The 22,920-nt window shown below is 41.7% G+C and overlaps 1 protein-coding gene across 6 annotated transcripts in view; it reads right to left on the bottom strand.

Annotated features, from left to right (window-relative positions):
• Positions 1-22,920, bottom strand: part of hip1 (huntingtin interacting protein 1) — a 299,671-nt gene that overhangs the window by 151,161 nt on the left and 125,590 nt on the right. For 4 of the 6 annotated variants that reach the window (XM_078548458.1, XM_078548462.1, XM_078548459.1 and 1 more), the window contains exons 2-3: positions 19,018-19,081; positions 15,645-15,787 (exon numbers count right to left, since the gene is read on the bottom strand). In XM_078548458.1, coding sequence (XP_078404584.1) covers positions 15,645-15,787; positions 19,018-19,081 — 207 coding nt within the window. The other 2 variants (XM_078548460.1, XM_078548461.1) reach the window with 2 other exon arrangements.

The following is a 22,920-nucleotide window of genomic DNA, read 5'->3' as shown; positions in this document are numbered from 1 at the left end:
CATCCTCTGAAATATCTGCATTCATCTAATTCTGGCCCCTTAAGCATCCCGATTTTAAGTACTCCACCACTGATGGATGTGCTTTCAGCTGTCTAAGCCCCAAGTTCTGGAATTCCCACCCGTAGCATCTCCTCCACTTCTCTTTTTCCTTTAAGGCATTCCTTAAAACTTACCATTTCAATCAAGCTTTTGGCCATGTGCCTTAACATCTCATGTGGGTTGGTGTCTAATTTGGTTTATAACACCCCTGGGGAAGCTTAATTACATTAAACATATTATATAAATATAAGTTGCTGTTGTTCTATCTATGCCCCTTAAAGTTTTACACAGAACTTTCTCCATCGCTGTGAATGTTGGAAGTTCCCAGTGGTGGGAATGAAATGCATATGCAGATTGGCATGCTCATAGAATACACTTGGCCTCAACTCTGCCCTGTAAAAAGGTTACTAATTCTGTCGAAAACCTTGAAGCCTAGTCAGAGCTCCAAAACTTAAGGTTTCCTTTTCCTCCTCCGTATATTTCTAATATTATCTCTTGCATGCACTTCATCCCACCAATTTACACAGAGTCTAAAATGTTCTGTTGACCACGAGATTGGGTCACAATAAACAGGATTACAGCCCCTCCAATGCAGCACTAGCGTTTCAGGTATATCTGTATTGACAGATCAAAATCCCAGCCAAAGGCTTGGAAAATGCTCTCCATGACCAGTAAGGTATTTCACTATTTCAAGCACCCAGAATCACTATTAAAGACCATCAGGTCAGGAATATACTGTTGTATGCTCTCCTCCAGCATAGGGTTGTGACCCCAACCCAGCCATCCAATAGTCCTTCCTGGTGCCAATTCTAATGATGCTTTAGAGGCCACTTTGTGAGATGGTTTTGGCATGATGAATGCAGAGTTAAAATGCCCAGCCCCATGCCAAATCAGACCCTTGTCACCAGTAGAAAGAGACAACTTACATCCAACATGTCTAACTTTTAATCGTGTTCTTTAATCAAGAATAAATCTTTGTTCAAGCACTCTCAGGACATTATTTATCATTTTTGCTGTTGGCCAAGAACAAGTCACACTTTCCAACTACTAAAATCATACAATTGTCATCCCTCTTAATAAATTATAATCCCCAGTGCAATGTGAGGGCTTTGAAAGGAGAATACGCTGCATTATTTGACATATTTAATACTGAAACAATAGCTAAATCACTAACCCATCCAATAGGACAGCTACTGGCAGCTACCCTGAGACTTTGATGCTACATTTCTGCATTAACTGAAAAACCTAAAGAGCCAACCATATTTGCTACCACCAATGGTTCTTTCTGCTGCTGGTAAGACAGGAGTTGAGGTAGAAAGGATCGAAATAGAGCCAGAGGACAGTTTCAGGCCGAGAAGGCATGAAGAAAAAAAATCTAAAAGAAATTTGTTTTTCATCTATATTCTCTTGTTTAAATTGTTATTTAAGAAAAGGACAAATGGCTGGACTGATAACATGGCTGCAGCTAACCACATGATGGTTGTTCTGGAAGTTTGTAAGCAGTTTAAAAATGGACAAAGGCTCATCAAACTCCTGGAATGTGACACTCTTTGCATTTTATAAACATTCCAGCCAAGCCAACACAAAGTACAAGCGACGAGATATCTGCACCAGCTAGTTCTGGGCAAAGGCAGAGTTATTGTGACTCACCCCCAACCTTGTGTAAATGGTTCCACAGTTACCTGCTCAAAAACACAATGGGTTTTAACAAGGGGCCTCGTTAGTCGAATGGGTCGACCCGAACCACCCTGTCATATGACCGAGGCTTGCACTGTTTGAATTACTTTCATTATTCAACTTTTGAACTCCATCTTCAGTTGCTGCTTAACCTCAGAAGAGATAACAGGATACAAGGCTATAGCAGTCTGCCTCTTACCTCAGTCTCTCTCAAAGCCTGGTCTCCAGAAAGAATCTTGTATTTTACCTACAAAGTAAACTAATTCCAAGAGTACAAGAATACTTTGCTACATCTTCATCTGCCTCAGCCTTCAACCAAGCTCTTAAGAAAAAGACCAGGACTTCTGCCAGACAAAGCCAACTGAAAGAACCTTCCTTGGACAGTGACTCACTGGACTCTGGACTCATGTGAAACAATAATTATGATGTTTTTTCTGCGGTCTTTGCCCTGTCCTTCTTTCCTTCCCTTATCCCTCCTTCATTGTGTGAATGTACCAAAGCTACATAGCAACATCCCCTCCCCATGTTTTGAGTGTGTGTGAAATAAATTAACCCTCTGATTTACCCCATCCCGAGTTCAGTGTGGGGTTATTAATAGAGAATTGGATCACTCCAAAACTGAGGGCTTGGGGAAAAGACGCCACCATTTATAAAGGGGGAAATCAAAAATCAAAAAACACTTTTGTTTACGGATGGGTAGCGAGAGCAGGAATCAGAGCTGTTTTAACTTAACCCGCCCACCCTCCCCATCCATAACAGCAGAGAGAAATAAAACTGGTATTTTAATGGTAACTTTTTCAGTGGGAGGAATGAAAAATCACCAGCAAAGCTGGGTTAGGGCTACTGTGACAAACACATTTAGCATGTTTACTATGGGTTACTCAGTCTTGCTGCTGTCAGTCACTGGAGAGTGCTCACAGCAAGGGAAGAAGTCAAAAACAAAACCTAAATTGAAAAAGAGCAACAAATCTGCTCCATTCATTATGACATGCCATGACGGTTCGGCTCAGCTATGGTACCCTTCATAGTCAAGTTGCCATCTACACACACAGCATGAAGTATGGGCCCCTGCAAAATCTTTGAAAGTATACCCCTATTTTTCATAGACATGTTTTTCAACCATAGATGAGGTGTATCATAGTCAAGTCTGATGGCCATATCTGCATGTAAATTCTAGAAGGGGGTCAGTCACCACATAGTGATTAGTGGGAATTGTGATTGCTTTTCCCGTTCCTGTCAAAACTTCAGACAAAAAAAGAATCTACATCACCAAGAGACTCATCTAAAGAGAAGAAAGCAATGGGAAAATTACTTTGTAACCCCATCTAGCTAGAAGCTTATATTTGGGCACTGATGGTTTGAATGTACAGTTAAATTGATCAAACCAATGCTTGAAATGGCTTCTTTTTATGTATTGTTCAATACATAATGTTTATCTTCAGCTTGCAAAACCAGTGCAAGCTACATTGTTCAAGTCTGAAGGTTGGTGCCTGCTGCAGATAATTGAACAGGTGAGCAATTACTCATCATGGCATCATTAAAAGAATGGATCAATATCAACAGCTTCATACAAAATATTTCTATCAATAAGTAGTAAAGGATGACTGATGTCTCCAATAAAACTGATATTTTCTATGCTGAAAATTTATCTGCTAGCCTACATTAAACAAACAGCTTCATCTCTATAAACTGTGTTGCTGTTTGATAACACCTTTTTTCCTACCATTATAGCAGATGTACTGAACAATAACACTCTTAGGTGGTCATTCCTCTATCAAAGCAATCAGCTACCTAAAATACACTTAAAAACAAGAGTTAGTGTCAGCGACGTCACTTGCTGGTAGGTCTTGACGAATATCTACCATCCACACTATGATAACTAGATCTTCTATTTGCAAACCAATAATTTTCAAACAACTTTCCAAGCCTGGAATCTAATATGGACCTTCTGGTCTGTAACACAGTAGAGAGAACATAAGAACGAGGAGCAAGAGTAGGCAATTCAGCCTCTCAAGCCTGCCCCTCCATTCAATATGATCATGGCTGATCTCATTTCGGCCTCAACTCCAATTTCCCACCCTCTCCCCATAACCTTTCAACATGTTACTAATTAAAAATCTGTCTATCTCCTCCTTAAATTTATTCAGCATCCCAGCATCCACTGCACTGAGGTAGTGAATTCCACAGATTCACGACCCTTTGAGAAAAGTAATTCCTCCTCATCTCTGATTTAAATCGACCACCCCTTATGGCCTATGGCCTCTCGTTCTAGAATGCCCCATAAGGGGAAACATCCGCTCCATGTCTACTTTGTCTATCCACTTTAGCATCTTATATACCTCAATTAGATCTCCTCTCATCCTTCTAAACTCTAGCGAGTATAGGCCTAAACTGCTCAATCTCTCCTCATAAGACAAGTCCCGCATCTCTGGAATCAATCTAGTGAACCTCCTCTGAACCGCCTCCAATGCAACTACATCCTTCCTCATGCAAGGGGACCAAAACTCTGCACAGTACTCCAGGTGCAGTCTCACCAATGCCTTGTACAGTTGCAACAACACTTCCCTATTTTTATACTTTATTCCTTTAGCAATAAATGCCAAAATTCCATTTGCCTTCCTTATTACCTGCTGTACCTGCATACTAGCTTTCAGCGATTCATGCACGAGGACACCCAGATCCCTCTGCAATGAAGCATTCTGAAGTTTCTCTCCATTTGAATAATAAGTCACCTTTTTATTCTTCCCACCAAAATGGATAGCCTCACACTTATCCACGTTTGACTCCATCTGCCAAATTTTGGCCCATTCATCTAACCTGTCCATATCCATTTGTAAATTTCTTATTTCTTCATTGCAACTTACTTTCCCACCTATTTTGGTGTCATCTGCAAATTTAGCTATAGTACCTTCTATCCCTGAATCCAAATCATAATATAAATTGTAAATAGTTGGGGCCCAAGGACCGAACCCTATGGCACCCCACTAGCTACAGCTTGCCATCCAGAAAAAGACCCATTTATCCTGACTCTCTGCTTTCTGTTGGTTAGCCAATCCTCTATCCAAGCTAATATATTACCCCTAATTCTGTGTGATCTTACCTTGTGTATTAATCATTTGTGCGGCATCTTATCAAAGGCCTTCTGGAAGTCCAGATATACTACATCTACAGGATCCCCATTATCCACTTTGCTTGTCACATCTTCAAAGAACTCTAGCAAGTTAGTCAAACACCAGAGCATCTTTATCCACTGTGCTCTCTGGAGCCTAGCCTGCATATATGAAAATATAACAAACCATGGAATGTATTGTCATATGTATATGTAGTGTCAGCCGTGGTTCAGTTGGTAGCATTGTTGCCTGAGTCACAAGGTTCTGGGTTCAAGTCCCACTCCAGGCTTGAGTACAAAAATCAAAGCTGACCACTACGGTGCAATAGTGAGGGAGCACTGCACTGTCCGATCTGCCTACTCAGTTGGATGTAAAAGATTCCCGGTGTCCTGGCCAACATTTATTCTTCAATCAACATCACAAGATAGATTATCTGGTCTTTATCACATTGCTGATCCTGGGAGCATGCTGAGTGCAAATTGGCTGCCATGTTTCCTATATTACAATAGTGACCACACTTCAAAAGTACTTTACTGGCTATAAAGTGCTTTGAGACACCCGATGGTTGTAAAGAGCACTATATAAATAAAAGTCTTTCTTTTCTTTTTGTATTGGGTTTAATTCATGGAAACTAATTGCCTCCAGCACACCATGTGCAACACTCCATATCCTAACCCCATCCAAAGATTATTGAGGAAAACAATTCAAACTCAGCAAAACTTTCAAAAGTGAACCTTCAAGTCTATATATATTATAGGCCTCCCAATTGCCGGCGGGAGATTGAGGAACAGTTATGTAGGCAGATGTTGGAAAGATGTAAGAGCAATAGGGTTGTTGTGGTGGGTGATTTTAACTTTCCCTATATTGACTGGGAATCACTTAGTGCTAGGGGTTTGGATGGTGCAGAATTTGTAAGGTGCGTCCAGGAGGGCTTCCTGAGACAATTCGTAGATAGTCCAACTAGGAAAGGGACAATACTGGACCTGGTATTAGGGAATGAACCCGGCCAGGTGGTCGAAGTTTCAGTAGGAGAGCATTTCAGGAAAAGTGACCATAATTCAGTAAGTTTCAAGGTACTGGTGGATAAGGAAAACAGGAGTCCTCGGGTTATGGTGCTTAATTGGGGGAAGGCTAATTATAACAATATTAGGCAGGAACTGAGGAATCTAGACTGGAGGCGAATGTTTGAGGGCAAATCAACAACTGACATGTGGGGGGCTTTCAAACATCAGTTGATAAGAATTCAGGACCTGCATGTTCCTGCTAGGATGAAGGATAAGCATGGCAAGTTTCAGGAACCCTGGATAACGAAGGATATTGTGAGATTAGTCAAAAAGAAAAGGGAAGCATTTGTAAGGGTTAGAAGGCTGGGAACAGATGAAGCCCGTGGAGAATACAAAGAAAGTAGGAAGAAACTTAAGCAAGGAGTCAGGAGAGCTAAAAAGGGTCATGAAAAGTCACTGGCAACCAGGATTAAGGAAAATCCCAAGGCCTTTTATACATACATAAAGGGCAAGAGGGTCGCCAGGGAAAGGGTGGGCCCACTCAGGGACAGAGGTGGGAATCTGTGTGTGGAGCCAGATGAAATGGGAGAGATGCTGAATGAATACTTCTCATCAGTGTTCACCAAAGAGAAGGACTTAGCAGTCGATTTGTCTAGGGAAGAGAGTGTGTAGATAGCCTGGATCATGTTGAGATCAAAAAAGAGGAGGTGTTAGGCATCTTGAAGAATATTAAGGTGGATAAGTCCCCAGGGCCAGGTGGGATCTACCCCAGAGTACTGAGGGAGGCAAGGGAGGAGATTGCTGGGGCCTTGACAGAAATCTTTGTATCCTCACTGGCTACGGGTGAGGTCCCAGAGGACTGGAGAATGGCCAGTGTTGTTCCATTGTTTAAGAAGGGTAGCAGGGATAATCCAGGAAATTACAGGCCGGTGAGCCTTACGCCAGTGGTAGGGAAATTATTGGAGAAGATTCTTCGTGACAGGATTTACTACCATTTGGAAGCAAATGGGCATATTAGAGAGAGGCAGCATGGTTTTGTGAAGGGGAGGTCGTGTCTCACTAACTTGATCGAGTTTTTCGAGGAAGTGACAAAGATGATCGACGATGGAAGGGCAGTGGATGTTATATACATGGATTTCAGTAAGGCCTTTGACAAGGTCCCTCATGGCAGACTGGTACAGAAGGTAAAGTCGCACGGGATCAGAGGTGAGCTGGCAGGATGGATACAGAATTGGCTTGGTCATAGAAGACAGAGGGTAGCAGTGGAAGGGTGCTTTTCTGAATGGAGAGCTGTCACTAGTGGAGTTCCGTAGGGATCAGTGCTGGGACGTTTGCTGTTTGTGGTATACGTAAGTGATTTGGAGGAAAATGTAACTGGGCTAATTAGTAAGTTTGCAGATGACACCAAGGTTGGAGGAGTTGCAGATAGTGAAGAGGATTGTCAAAGTATACAACGGGATATAGATCGGTTGGAGACTTGGGCGGAGAAATAGCAGATGGAGTTTAATCCAGACAAATGCGAGGTAATGCATTTTGGATGGTCAAATACAGGCAGGAATTACACAGTAAATGGCAGAATCCTTAAGTGCATCGACAGGCAGAGGGATCTGGGTGTTCAGGCCCACAGGTCACTAAAAGTGGCAACGCAGGTGGATAAGGTAGTCAGGAAGGCATATGGCATGCTTGCCTTCATTGGCAGGGGTACTGAGTATAAAAGCTGGGAAGTCATGCTGCAGCTATATAGAACCTTGTTTAGGCCACACTTGGAACATTGCGTGCAATTCTGGTCACCACATTACCAGAAGGATATGGAGGTGTTGGAGAGGGGGCAGAGGAGGTTTATCAGGATGCTGCCTGGTCTGGAGGTTATTGGCTATGAGGAGAGGTTGGAGAAACTCAGATTGTTCTCACTAGAGCGACGGATATTGAGGGGCGACTTGATAGAAGTTTACAAAATTATGAGTGGCATGGAGAGAGTAGATAGTCAGAAGCTTTTTCCCAGGGTGGAAGAATCAATTACTAGGGGACATAGATTTAAGGTGAGAGGATAAAACTATAAAGGTGATGTGCGGGGCAAGTTTTTTTACGCAGAGGGTAGTGAGTGTCTGGAATTCGCTGCCAGAGGAGGTGGTGGAAGCAGGTGCGATAGTGGTGTTTAAGAGGCAGCTTGACAAATACATGAATAGGATGGGAATAGAGGGATACGGACCCCAGAAGTGCAAAATGTTTTAGTTGACGGGGAATATGATCAGCGCAGGCTTGGAGGGCCGAAGGACCTGTTCCTGTGCTGTACTTTTCTTTGCTCTTTGTTCTATTCCTCGGTAATCTTTTTAACGGGCCTCATTGAGATAACTTACTCCAATAGATGTTAATCCACACAATCACTAAGAGAAAAAGGTCCTATGGATCTCTATCATTGCATGAGGTTTGACAATCTTCTTATCCACTCATCTCACAATTGCAACTCATGTTTAAAAATGTGTTTCTTGCATGAACTTAGAAGCCTGAATCATGTCTTCTCTCAATCTTTCAAGTACCGAAAAAAATCAGCTTTGTCAACATATCCTTGTGGTTTAGAGATTTTACTCTGTGCATTGCCCAAGTTAGTTATAATATCTCAGTGTTACAATCAAACTCCCCAGAAATGTATCTCAAGCCGATTCTCCTCGTTAACAACCACCTCAATGGTATGTTGCATGGTATTAAGGTTGGATACTTTCAGTGAATTATCAACAATCACATCAGATTTTTCTCCATCTTCAGACTCCTATGGAAATCCTAACCATTGTATGCAAATTCTTCCCTCTATCATCGTATATTACTTCACATTAAACTCCATGTGTCATTTTTTGGCCCATCTACATAGCTTGTCCACACTTATTTCATTTTTTTCTATGCACTGAACGCCTGATCGTGTAGCATGGTGTCATCAACAAATTTTATGGCATTACATCCTATTAGTACCCATGTATATTTATAAACTGTTTAAATCAAGGGAACCTAAACCAGTTCCCTTCAAAACTCTTATTAGTCACCAACTCTTCCATTTATCGTCACCTTGTGTTCACTGCCAGTTAGCCAATTTGCTGTCTAGTTATTGTACCAACATTGCCATGCACAGCCTTTATCTACTCTATAATTAAATGGATCATATTTTGCTCTTTCTTTCAAGCGTTGAAGCTGCATGAATAACTTTCAAGTCTTCAGGTACAATTCATGTACTTATGGACTTAAAAATAATCAACCAGGCCTTTACTCACTTTATCACTCGATGCCATCTTTTTGATGCAGCTCATTTAGTCCAGCTTCAGAGTAGACATTTAGTATGGAGTTGTTTAAAATAAAAGTATATTTAATCTGAATAATCTTTTTGTACAGTCCAGAGCCTGTTTCATAGAGCCTGGGATATACCCATCGTCATTAGTGGTGAAGACTGATGAATTTAAGGACTGCAATCCTACGATACACCTGCCTCTGTTCCCTTTCCTCCTGGTGACCATACACCCGGTTTCATATCATGTAATCTCTATTTCCTGATTTTCTAATCTTCTGCTCTGCTTGTTCAGCTTAATGGTATCTTTAATGATGGATCTTGTTCTTTCACTGCATTCTATCAAAAAGATATGGCACTCTGCAGACTATATTCATTCTTTAAATGATACACACACATTAGTTAGGGAAGTTTGACTGGTTCTGCAGAAACAGAGGTGATTTTGTACCCATAAAAATAGCACAATATCAGATTTGATAGTCCAACCATGTAGTCTCCCACTCTAATTCTGCTAAGGGCCAGAATACAATTGCACTAGTTTATTTTGACCTGAGGCCAAACTAAATAACCAAAAATGTATAGAAAGGTCACACGGCAAGGCTTGAGCCAGTGGCATTTTGGATTAAGATAGGTGGAGGATATTCATGTCATTCCAAAAACAAGATCACCCTACAAGGACACCCACACACCAAGGCGTATTCCAGAACAGTGCAGATTCAAGAGTAGGAAAGGCCCTGCAAATGAGTCAAAAGTTGTGACCTTGAATTGCCTTGCCAAGGTCAAAGCTGACCTCTATTTTTGACGCAGTGTGTGACACCGCACCTCAACGCCAACAGACAGTGGTCCCATGGGCCATCGCTCTGGTCAGGAGGAAACAACTCACGTTCCTCCGGTCTGGGTATTCTGCTGCAGGGAGGCAACTTCACCAGCACTGAAGTGGTGGGTGGGCACCTCCTCATAGCGGACGTATTGTACAAGAATGCTCCGCTCAATTAACACGTACGCCCCAGCTCAAAACAGCGAGCGGCTGGCTGCCCTTCAGCAGCTCCCACTACTGCTGGCGAATTCCAAGCCGGTCATTCTGAGCAGTGACTTCAACAGCATCATTGATGCAGCTAGATGATCCGGCAGGGTCAACAACAGTCTGGACGCGCCACTTCCGGACTCCTGATGGAAACATTAAAAGATGCCAAGCTGCATGACGTCTTCAGCAACCCTGCAGATGGAGCACAATGTAGATACACCTGGTTGCAGCCAGACGGGTCCATCCGTTGCAGGATAGACTTCCTGTTTGTGTCCCGAGCGTTCACGGTCAGATCCACCGATGTCAAGCAAGTGTTCTTCTCTGACCATTGCCTCGTACTATGTGACTGTCACTTACAGGAAGACCAGAAGGGGAAATGAAAACTGAATATAAAACTGTTGACCCCAGAAAACATCAAGGAACTCAAGAGGGATTACAAAAGTTGGAAAACCCTGAAACCCCTCTGAGTCCCGACCTACTGGTGGGAAATGATGAAGGAGAATATCAAAAAAATTTTCATCCTCAAAAGGGACTCAGAAGGCTAGAAAGGAACATAGGGAAACATCCCGACTCCAGAAAAGCATGCAGAATCTGCTCCAGCTGCAGTCGAAGGGGGTTGATGTCAAGGAGGATCTCCCGGAGATGAAGTTCCAGCAAGTCTCAGAGGCCTCCAAGATCATCTTCCGGTTCACAGTCCGCTCCGTGGAGCAGGATGAGATGTGCTCGTGTTTCTTCTGCAATCTCTCTCAATTTAAATAAGTATGCTGCTTTTATTTTCTTGCTTCCAAAGTGGACATGTTCACATTTTCTCACATTATACGCCATCTGCCAAACTTTTGCCCACTCACTTAATCCATCAATGTCCCTTTGCAGACTCCTTATATCCTTTCTACAACTTACTTTCCTACCTACCTTTGCGTCATCAGCTTGTTACTTCCTCAAAGAACTCCAATGAATTAGTCAAATATGATATCCCTTTCACAAAACCATGCTGACTCTGTTTGATTGCATTGATATATTTTTTTTTAAGTGCCCCACTATAACCTCCTTAGTAATAGATTCCAGCAATTTCCATGACAGATGGTAACCTAATTGGTCTGTAGTTTCCTGCTTTCTATCTCCTTCCTTGCTTGAATAGAGGAGTCACATTCACTATTTTCCAATCTGATGGGACCTTTCCAGAGTCTAGGAAATTTTGGAAAAATCAAAACCAATGCATCTTCTACCTCAGCAGTCACTTCTTTTAAGACCCTAGGATAAAGTCCATAAAGACCTGGGGACTTGTCAGTCTTTAGTTCTAATAATTTTCTCAGTACCCTTTCCCCGGTGATTGTTTTAGTTCCTCCCTCCCTTTCACCTCTTGATTTACAATTATTTCTATTATGTTATTTGTGTCTTCTACAGTGAAGACAGATGCAAAATATCTGTTCAAATCATCCGCTAATTCTTATTTTCCATTATTATTTCCCCAAACTCATTCTCTAGAGGACCAACGCTCACTTTACTTTTTTCCTTTATAAATACCTGTAGAAACTCTGTTTTTATATTTCTAACTAGCTTACTCTTGTACTCTAATTTATCCCTCCTTATTAATCTTTTAGTCATTCTTTACTGTTCTTTGTATACTGTCCCATCTTCTGACCTGCCATTCATCTTTGTGGAAATATATGCTTTTTCTTTCAATTTGATAATATCTTTACCTTCTTTAGTTAGCCATAGATGGTGTGCCCTTCTCTTAGAGTCTTCTTTCCCACTGGAATGCATCTTTTCTGAGTATTCTGAAATTCTTAAATATCTGCCACTGCATCTCCACAGGCCTATCCCTTAACCTGAATTCCCAGTTCACTTCAGCCAGCTGTGTCTTCATGCCCTCATAATTGCCCTTATTTGAGTTTAAAACACTAGTCTTAGATCCACTCCACTCTCCCTCAAACTGAACATGAAATACAATCATATTATGATCACTGCAGCCTAGGGGCACCTTCACTATGGAGGTCATTAGTTAATCCTATATCAAATCACATTGCAACATCTAGTATAGCCTGCTAAGATGTGCTGCTTTAAGAAACTGTCCCGAAAACACTAGGAACTCATCATCCAGGCTACCTTTGCCAAACTGCTTTGTCCAATCTATATGTAGATTAAAATCACCCATGATTATTGCCGTACCTTTCTCACAAATCCCCATTATTTCTTCCTGGTTCCAGCTTCTTTATCCCACAGGTTCTTAGGACATGTGTTTGTATGGGCAAGGGGGAAAGGTGGGGGGGGGGGGGGGGGGGAAGAGTGAGTGCATGGGGCGGATGAAGGGTGCAGGGTTGAGGAGGAGAGAAACAAGGGTGTATCAGACTGCAGAATGAATTTTTTTTCCCCTACTTGAAGCAAGGCCGGTAAGCATTGTAAAGGAGTTAGCTTGTCTCAATGTCAATAGACAAGAGTTTGATTTATTCAGTTATGGTTTTGGTGGTTTCCAGCAAGTCTGGATACACAGCGTATTATTACAAAGGTGGAGCTGTCTGTAACTTGAGCTCTCCTTTTGTCACATTATTGTTGTAATTGCTATAAAGAGGCACATTCAAGTTTTAATTAGAGAGCACTTGCTCTTCCAGGTGTTATAACAGGAATGTTGCAAAACTAGATGACCAGGGGCCTAGTCTTTTCAATATTCTTTGCCCCTACCCATCTCTGTAACATCCTCCAGCTATGCAACCCCCATGAACTCTATTCCTGACTCTAGCCTCTTATATATCCCCCACTCTCATGGCCACAACATGCCTCCAGCTGCCAAAGCCCCATACACCTCTCAATATCCTTACAATACACTCCTCTGGCCAAGCTTTTCATTACCCCTTCCAATGTCTCCTTCACTAGATCAGAGGCCATTTCATGTATTACGCTTCTGTGAAAGGCATGGAAATAGTTTTCTCAGTTGAAAGTGCAATGTAAATGCAAGACTTTGTTATCAGTATTATGGGTGTCCCCATGATGCAAGAACAGTGTGAAAGTGTCTCAGAGGCTATCATATTTTAAGGGAAGGGCAAACAACATCTAACACTTGGGAAAAGAGTTCAAGGAAAGGATCTAGGATAACAGGATAAAGGATCAAAAGAGCATTCGGAATGTGATCTATTGAATTGTGAACCCAAAGAGGGAGTCAGAGTCAGGGAAAGGAGGTCCAACAAAACTCAGGTTGAAGATTTGAAACAGTAGAGCCTCCGTTTGGCAGCTTTGGAAGTTGCTGGGATCTAGTGATATACAAACATGGTCTGACAACTTGGCAGGATGGGAAGGGGTGTGGTGGGGGAGATCCAGGTGGGCAGAAGATTGGACCCAAATTGGACTTGGCCCCATTCAAATAATTAGGACCTAATCTTTTACCACAGCTTCCACCCAGCCCCTCCACAGCCCATTGTGTGTCCTCAGGCAGCCTCTAATACTTTCCCCTCTGTCAGCCAGCTCCTGCTTTTATGTTCTTGCTTTAAATCAAGCAAGTGCAAATTTTCAGCTTCTTAAAATTGACTAAACCATGAGCTAGGGGCACAATATCTTGATGAACGGATGTCAATCAGAAACATAACTATTTCTCTCCCGACAAATGATGCCAGACCTGAGTATTTGCAGCGCTTTGCTTTTATTTCAGATTTCCAACATTTGCAGAATTCTGCTCTTTACAATGCTTTGGTATGCATTCCAAAACACAGCAGGGAGCAACACTGTATGAGTCAGCAAATGTACTTAAACTTTAATAAACCTATATTTCCATAAACAAAGACTCATCGTAAAATAATCAGAAGTTCGTTGCTTCGTTTTCATTTTTTTAATATTGCTATAAAAAATTCAGCCTCAAAAATGGTTCAATAGCTATTTTTAAGCTGAATTTCAACAGCAAACACCAAGCCATTCTCAATGAACAGTATATTTTCTTTTGCAAACATCAAGAAGTCATGATAATAGACGTTGGTCTTCAGGGTTTGCGGGTATTGTGTCTCTCTGAATAAGTCACAACAAATGCTCAGTGGTCAATACATTTATATCAATAGTGCCCGAATAAAAGATTTGAGAATCTTATCACCAGTTTATCTCAAAGTCTTTTGGAAAAAGCAAAGGCAATAACAGGATGAGAAGATAATCCCTTCAACTCTTATAAATACTGTACATGCTAGGAATATGCACACTGCTGAGAAATTTTGTAAATGCCATCCAATCATAATTTCCAATATTAAAATTATCCAGTCAAACCCCAGGTTTTGAGACAGACAGAGGCCTTGCAGGGAAAAAAATTCAAAGCGGGTATTAAACATTCTTTTCAGAAATCATTTGAAGCATTAGTGGGGAACTTACCTAAAAAAAAACGTCATCAAATGGCCCGATTCAAAATATAACACTGATCTGACACTATTATAACACTGGAATTTCCATGAGAGCATCATTTATAGCATGAGAGATAATCACAGGTAAATGCAAGAGTTAAGTGTTGATATTTAAGTACTCCTACTGAAAATATTTACACTGCTCCTTGTACAGTTTTTTTGTGCTTTTAAAAAAAATCAGTATAGAATAGACATACTAGCAAATTCCAATTTAATTCCGCCCAGAAAGTGCACTGCTTATAACAGGCAACATATTATTCTTCTATTCAAGAGCAGCTGTGCATCCCTTTAACGCCAATAAGTTGCTGTTAAATGAACAAGTTCAAACAGATGTCAACAGATCTCCTTTGCTTTTAGATGTATATGGATATTATATTGTGTGGTACAGAATTTGAATGCAACACATGAAGTGTGACAGAAATATTCTGAGCATTAAATGTGCAGCAAATATGCCATTAAATAATTTAAGAAGCAAAAATAGATGTAATGGATATGCAAATTAATTGTTCTGAGCTTGGAACTTGCTCTACTACTATGGAGCCCTTACCTGGACACTTCTGTATGTTTTACCATAATGAGGACCATGAAATCATTGCTGCACAGTCATCTTACTTTGGTGCCAAGGAGATCGTATAATTTTAAATCAATTACGCTGATTCTTTCTAACTGCATTTGCCACTTAAAAATGTGTTTTCAAATTTCTCACCTCCTTCGATGAAAATTTGAGAGCCAAGACAGGAAGATGCTTCACCACAGGGTGGTTCAATCTCGTTCTCACCCATTCCAGGGATCACAGACAAATGAAGAAGTGCAAAATGCACATTGATCAACACTTGCCAGATTGGTGAGACTGGAGTCAGTTCTTGTGCCATCCTCAATGCACAACACAAAACTTCCAATCACCGACTGAATATCATAAAGAGAGGTCATGGCAATAGTAAATCCAAGGATTTCATTCCAGTGGGCAGAGAGATATTATTCCAAGGGCGGCCTTGAGGCATATTATTGGTTCAGCATTTCTAAATATCATGTGACCTAATGATGCAATCACTAGTTGCAATGATTTTTCTGTCCTCACTATCCACCCTTAACCTTAACTCAGTACTCATTAAACAAAGTAGCTCTTAATAAACCCAAGATATGACTTACACTTGGATGTCCATCTCGAAGCAGCTTGTGAAATACATGGCAAAATTTCCAGCAAAGGACTGCGTTGCTGGACAGCGGCAACCGGTTCACAACCGACCAGAACGTGTGTGCGCCTTTCTCGTGGTGCGTACCCAGAATGCATGGTGCAGAAACACGCTAAGGAAATTGTTAAAAACTGGAAGCGCATTTCATTACATACATACGTTTTTATATATACAAAAATAACTGATCACTTCCCAACTTTGAAATTTAGTCAGCTCAATCACATGGATTGCTGCGGATTGAGCTGGTGACCGTTAACTGAACTGTGAGTGGCAAGGAAAGGGAATGGAAACCACCCTTTAACATATTCAAGATAAGAAGACATGTGACTACTTAAGATCTAAAAAAAAAACAGGAAAGTCACAGCAACTCAATTGGCATCTGAAATCGGAAGATTAAAACTTCAGATTTTGATAGCATCCTAGCCACCACTTTACATACCCTCTTTCTTTTTTGGTGCTGATTGACTTGTTATAGGTTTTCTGTATTTTCTGTTTTGCCTTAAAATAGTTTATACATTTTTTTGAAATTGTTTTTACACATTTTAGCTGAGAAATTCCTTGTAGTTGATAAAAGCCTCCATCCAGTGTACAGATTAGGGAGCAATTATCAATCACTGCTGCCAGAAATGTTAATTGTTCAAAGTATAAATAAACTTCAGAAACTGCCCAAAAATTCAATTTTCCCACAAGCAGTTTGAACATGAGGCAGAGAGATCAAAGGGTCCTTGGAGAACATTTTCATTGTCCATGTGCACTGGCTCCCTTCAGCGGCCATTTTTCCCTGTGTGAGCTTAGATTATGAATTATTGATGAGGTAATGGGTCAGGTGGGCGGAGAAAGTGGTCATGAAAAGGAGACATCAGAGCCAGCCAAAGCTCGCGATTTGTCCAAATGTGGTGGGGTTAGGGGGCATTAAACCTGAACCCAATCCAAATGATCATTCAACATTTTACACCACAAAAATTACAATTACTGATTTGCACTTTTATGAATCAGCGCTAATCACAGAACACCCTTTATACAAAGCTCAAAACAACAGGTTACTTCTCTAGATATTTTCTGAACTCAAGTAATCTTTTGGATCCTCCTGCTCTGAAGGCCCGTTCCTACCAAGACTTCAGTTGACTTGCAAAGTTTAAAAAAAGCTCACAAACCTCTACTATGCAACAAAGGGGCGCTAATTGTTGGTCTCAGTGTTCCTGATTTAGGAGAACAATTGGCTCGTGCTTCCTTTTCTGATCATTACCCAGCTAACAATGCGAGATGTGTGTTGGGTGACAATAAGACTGGGCTCAGGTTTGATGCCTCCATTGTGGTCAAATAGCCAGCCTTGGCTGAGGTATCGCCTTCCTCACCCCACCACTCCTTTTCTTTACCTCCTCCAAGTCAAATAGCCAACCAATAACTCATAGCATGGGCCCACACAAGAAAAAATATCCAAAGGGAGTCAGCATTCAAGGAGCCATATGCCAAAGTGAACACCTTTGGAGGAAGGGGACAGAAGGACGATGCAAATGTTCTCCAACAGTTTTTATTTAAAATAAAATCTATATTGGAAATGCAAATAGGGGGAATAATTTTAGAATTCATATTCCACAGGCAAATAAAAATAATCGTAGATATCTCAATGTCCCAACTCACCTCTTTAATCAGGCCAGGTATTTAAACAAGGAGGCAGCTGCTTTCAGTGGGCAGGGCTGTTAACCCGGCACATAAGACTGTTCAGAGAGATTCATTTTCATGGAACTACTCTCAGCGAATAAGGGCATTGAATGGCTCTGACATGTCAATGTGGCGTTATTGCTCACAGTGGGAACTTGTGCACAATTATCTCCAGCAAGTCTCTGTAGCCAGGTCAAGTAATATTAAGTTGCTCAGACTACTTGCTCAGACTACAAAGGTTTTGGCGGCAATATAGCTTATACTTTTTATTTAGCTGCGAAACTTGACAGTAAATGCTAAAATTAGCACAAAAAATTTGGTTTTGGACATTTCCCACTTTCGCAATCTCCTGTAGAAGAAAACTACATATGGATAGCCAAAACATGTAAATTATTCAAACTTTGCTTCCCTTCCTACCATCTCCTGCTGGGGTACACCAGATGTCCTCTGGTACCTCACCCTCCTTCATTCTTCATGGACAAATCTAGGTATTATCAGGTTATCATCTGTGGAGAACTTCATAATTATACCTGACTCTGTCCAGTTGACACGTATAAGGTGTCTAGCAAAAGTCAATGAACATGATCAGAAGCTGCAACATTGGTCGATTTTCTCATCCTCCCCAACCCTAAAGCATGTCAGCTCTTTCTGTGCTCCCAGACTTTAACTAGTTCAGCTCCACAAGAGGCTCCCATGGTTACAGTTGCAGCATGAAATACATTTTTAAACTTGTACTTATATAACAGTGAGAATCTGCAAAAGTTTTTCACATCCAATTTACCACTTTCCTTGAAAGGTCAGACATCGTTTTTGGGTAAATGTGGCAGTCAAAATTCGATAAACATCAAATGAGATAAATTAACATTGACACAATTTGCTAGGTGGTGTTAGACAATGGAGGGATGTCGGCCAGAACATTGGAAGGACCTTCTGCTCTTCAGCAAAAATCTCTTGGATATTTGATGGCCATCTGAACCATGCAAAATGGTAGAAAGTTTACCATTTTACCTGAGGGACAGATAATGATTTAGAATACATAAGACTGAAAAAGAGAAGCATACAGGCCTAAGACCTGCACTACAGACTAACCTGTTAATATAACAATAATTTTTGTAAATCATATTGGCTGTTGGCACCAATAGGCCTCAGCATCCCAAGGGAATTTATATTTTGTTTTTTAAAAAAAAGCAGAGGTTCCCACTCCTAGTCACTACCCAGTGACTCCTGTAGAAAATGTGTTTGCACCAAAATAATGTGATAACAGGATTGGGGTGACGGTAAAATTGGGCAAGGTGTCAGGGCGGGGGAGCCAAATACAAAATGCAACACTTCCAGTTTGGAAACACTCCAGAGCCCTGCCAAAATGATAGTCACTGAAGCAGATGTTCACACTGCTCCCAGGCGCAGCAGTGAACACGACAAAATCTCCCAGCTGCACCTGTAACCTGCGCACACAGAAGTAGGTGGCCAGTGCTCTTGGTAATCTGTCCTAGTACAGGGTGTACTACAGAAAAAAACCTTACCATCCAGCATCAACACAGTGAAATCATTAGATGGAGAATCAGGAAACCACAGTCCGTTCACGCCCAGAGCCCAGTCAGTGGGAAACAAACAGTGCCTGAACAAGGAATTTTTTGTGCTCTCACCAACTCCACCCAAAAGGATATTTCTGGCGTGTTTTTCCTTCACAGCAACTTCCTGTGCATTAATAGCCTTATTGATGCTGACGCTCTGGAAAACAGGGGAAGGGGTGGAGGGAAAAAAAGTCAGTTTTTCTTAGAATTTACACCAATAAAATAGTTACGTACATGTTATTATTTGCTAATTTTATTTCCCTTCTCTCTAAGGTTTCACTTGCACAGTCAGCCCTCGAGCACCTCAATGTAGTGAGCATTCTTCGAATCCAAGCTAGACAGGGAGCAGCATGTGTTAATTGGCTGCTGAAGCATCATAGCCGAGCTCAATTCCACCCCTATCTAACTTTGGGATCCCCGAGTGCCTTTTCTCCTCAATTCAGCCTTTCCTTTCAGCAATTACTGTACTACCTAGAGGTAGAATCCACACAAGAAACAATTTCAGTTTGTACACAAGCTTCATGCCGCACTCCTGTAATCTGCAATAATCAGTTTGAGCTCAGTCTTACTAATTCTAATCAGATAGCTGCATCTTTGATCAATTCATTCCCATCACCCAATAGCGGGAAAAAGTTAGCAAATGGCATTCATTTCATTAGAATGAATAGCTACTGCTGGAAAAATCTCCAAATGTATTCTTTATCTAATTCTGCTTAGCAAGAGAACAAGCAGAGTAATGCACTATCCTGATGTCCATCATACGCAATGTTAGGAATGCAGGGTTGCTCTACAGATTCTATCGTGTTTCCTGTTTTCACTCCAATATGCAGCAGTGTGCCCAGACGAGAAGCTGCACATGGTAGGTGGGTGGCAAGGGAATGACAGAGAGACAATAAACAGAAGCTTTTGTTCTATCGGAGTTAGCATTTCAGGTAGATGACCTTTCGTCAGAGTTAATGTTAACTCATTCTCTCTCCACAGATGCTGCCTTACCTATTGAGTATTTATAACATAAAGCTTTCATTTCAGATTTCTAGCATCCACAGTACTTTGCTTTTGCACCATTCTTGTTCTCTACAGTGGTGGTGGCAATTTGCAGCCAAATCATTCAAGACACATTCTGGTCAAGCGTTAGATACTGATATTTGCACTGGTTTGGAAGCAGGTGACTAACCTACTCTCTCAGCATCATGCAAAGAGAAAACAAGTACAGAAAAGGATAAAAATTACATCCAGTGAATCTCTGAGACACACAGATATGTCAAGATCCTTTCAAGTGCCCAAATTTAAAATTATCTGCAGATAGTGTAGAAATAATCTACTGAGATAAACGCTATGCACAGGAACTAAACCTAGGACAAATCTTAAAAGGTGTCTACAATTCAATTCCAGAAGTAATCCAAGCCTGTTGACAAAGATGCCTATAAAATGTTCTCAAGCACTTGAGTGACTTGAGGGTCAATGACTCCAAGTCTTGCAGCAATGATAATCTGACCTCTATATTTCCAATGGGTGTGAAGATCTACAACTGGGGTAAGGACCTCACGTAGGCAGAAACCAAACTGTGAAAACATCATTATGCTGCTGATCAAATTCCCTGGCCCACCCACAGTGTGCATTGCGACATGCTGCATTGTGAACAGAATCAAAGGTCTACATTTAGGAAATCAAGCAACCTCCTTGGGAGATCAGATCCAGACAACAATATATGATGTTGGCTAGGATGAAGCTACAACTGGAGTTCTGTGTTTGGTTTTGGTTTCCACGTTACAGAAAGAATGTAGAATTACTGGAAGGAGTCCTTAAGAGGGCACTGGAGAGGGAAGAGAAGAGAGGGAGGGGAGAAGGGAGAAGAGGAAGGGCCAAGGATGAAAGTGAAAACGAGTTGAAACAGGCCTTAAAGGCTTGGAGGATTTGGATCCAGTGAAGCTCCTCCAACAGTAACAAAACACAAGGAGCAGCAAATAATATGTCAAGGAGGAAAACAGGAAATTTATGTAACTTTTAAGTCAGAGGGTGAGATAATTATGGAACATAGGGATGAATGAATTCTGTTCGAGAGGAGGATACAGGGCTATTGGGCTGTAGAATGCTGGCTGTAAAATTCTTTGGGAACAATCTAAGGGCGAGAGAGATGCTTTGCAAGTTTTTCTCTTTTCTTTAGAATCTCAGGAAGCAAACAAGAGAATGGATGGGTATACTACATAGACCAATAAACCCTTGCCCAAATTATAAGGCAACGCCATTTACAATTACTGGGCTTACTATTCTCCAAAAACAATTGTAATATAATACCCAACCCTATGTTCATTGCCAGATGGTGAGGGTGATGGAACAGAATGGTTTTTTTTTGAAAACCAGGATGTTTCCTCCTCCCATCCCAATTACCTCTTAAAACACAAGCTCTTACTGTCTTGGGTTCCCCTTCCTTGTTTGCATGCTGATATCTCATTCAAGTGGCCATAAGTGAGTCTGGGCAGCAAGGGTGAGCACAGTAGTGGATGGTCTCCCTCAGGGGACCATGCTTGCACCGCTGCTGTACAACACCTACACGAATGACCAACCTATAGACGGTGTCACACACCATTTTATATATGCTGATGACTTATGTGTCACTGCCCAAAGCACTGATCTTAACACCGTGGAGAAAACGCTTTCTGAGGCCTTGGAGGGACTAACATCCTACTATGAAGAAAACCACCTTCGTGCAAACCCATCAAAGACGGAAGTTTGTGCATTCCACCTCAGAAATCGTGAAGCCAAACGCCAGCTTAGAGTAACCTGGTGTGGAGCAACACTGACGCATTGCAAGCACCCTATCTACTTAGGAGTCACCATTGACAGATGCCTCACCTTCAAGAACCACATCGAAAAGACAAAGGCAAAAGTAAGCACACGAAACAACAGCCTAAATAAGCTCACTAACAAAATGGGGAGCAAGCTCGAAAACATTGCGTACCAGTGCACTTGCTCTTTGCTATTCCACTGCCGAATACGCCTGCCCTGCATGGGAAAGATCTACTCATGCTAAGAAGATGATGCCGTTCTGAATGCAAGCTGCCGACTTATCACAGGTTGTTTAAAACCAACAAACACCAACAGCCTATATATCCTGGCGGATATCGCTCCCCCTGATAAGAAGAACGGTAGCCAGCGAGAAAGAGCCACTCCGTCAAACATCAGATGAGAGGCACCCTCTACATGGTCATACACCTACACCCAGCCGCCTAAAGTCAAGGAAGAGCTTCATGAACAGTGTTGTCCCATCTGAAGCCCACATCGCCTTGTGGAAAGACCAGCTCACCAGTTTCGAACAACCCCCAGCGATGGAAATTCTACCGGATGAAAGCCTTCCCCCAGGAGCTAATTACAACTGGGCAACCTGGAAGTGCCTTAACAGACTTAGGACTGGTGTAGGTCGTTCAAAGGTGTCACTAAACAAATGGGGATATACAACCTGCCCGACAACTTGTGAATGTGGAACTGAGCCACAGACTATGCAACATCTCCTGCAATGTCTATCGCTAGAGGACCCCTGCACTGTTGCAGATCTTGCCAAATTCAACAACAAGGTTCAAAAATGTGTCCAGTTCTGGCTGGACCATGTATAGATTGTCCGTGGACCCGATAAGAAGAAGGAGTAGTGGATGTCACAGTCAGCCTATGCCCAGGATCAGATCCCTTAGGTTGGATGTTGAATTGCTGGCAGGGTCAGGACCTGTGTAGGTATGATTTAAAAATTATGGTCCCAGAGGTAATCTCTAGATTCTGGTGAGGCAAAGTGTGGGCAGGAGGAAGGAATGGGGAACCCACTTACTTCCAATTAATGGCCCATTACTTCCTTCAGGAGCTTGTTAATGGCCCAGGGAGACTGTAATTTTCAATGGAGATTTCGGTGAACCCGAATAGTCTGGTGCATGTTAGTTCAATGTCAGGGTCACTGCGGCGTAAAGGGAACTTTGTTTTAAATCAGGCTCTCTGCTAGCCTGCTCTAGA

The sequence above is a fragment of the Cetorhinus maximus genome, chromosome 9, assembly GCF_964194155.1.
Source record: "Cetorhinus maximus chromosome 9, sCetMax3.hap1.1, whole genome shotgun sequence".
NCBI lineage: Eukaryota > Metazoa > Chordata > Chondrichthyes > Lamniformes > Cetorhinidae > Cetorhinus > Cetorhinus maximus.
This window is presented reverse-complemented; position numbering and strand designations above follow the sequence as displayed.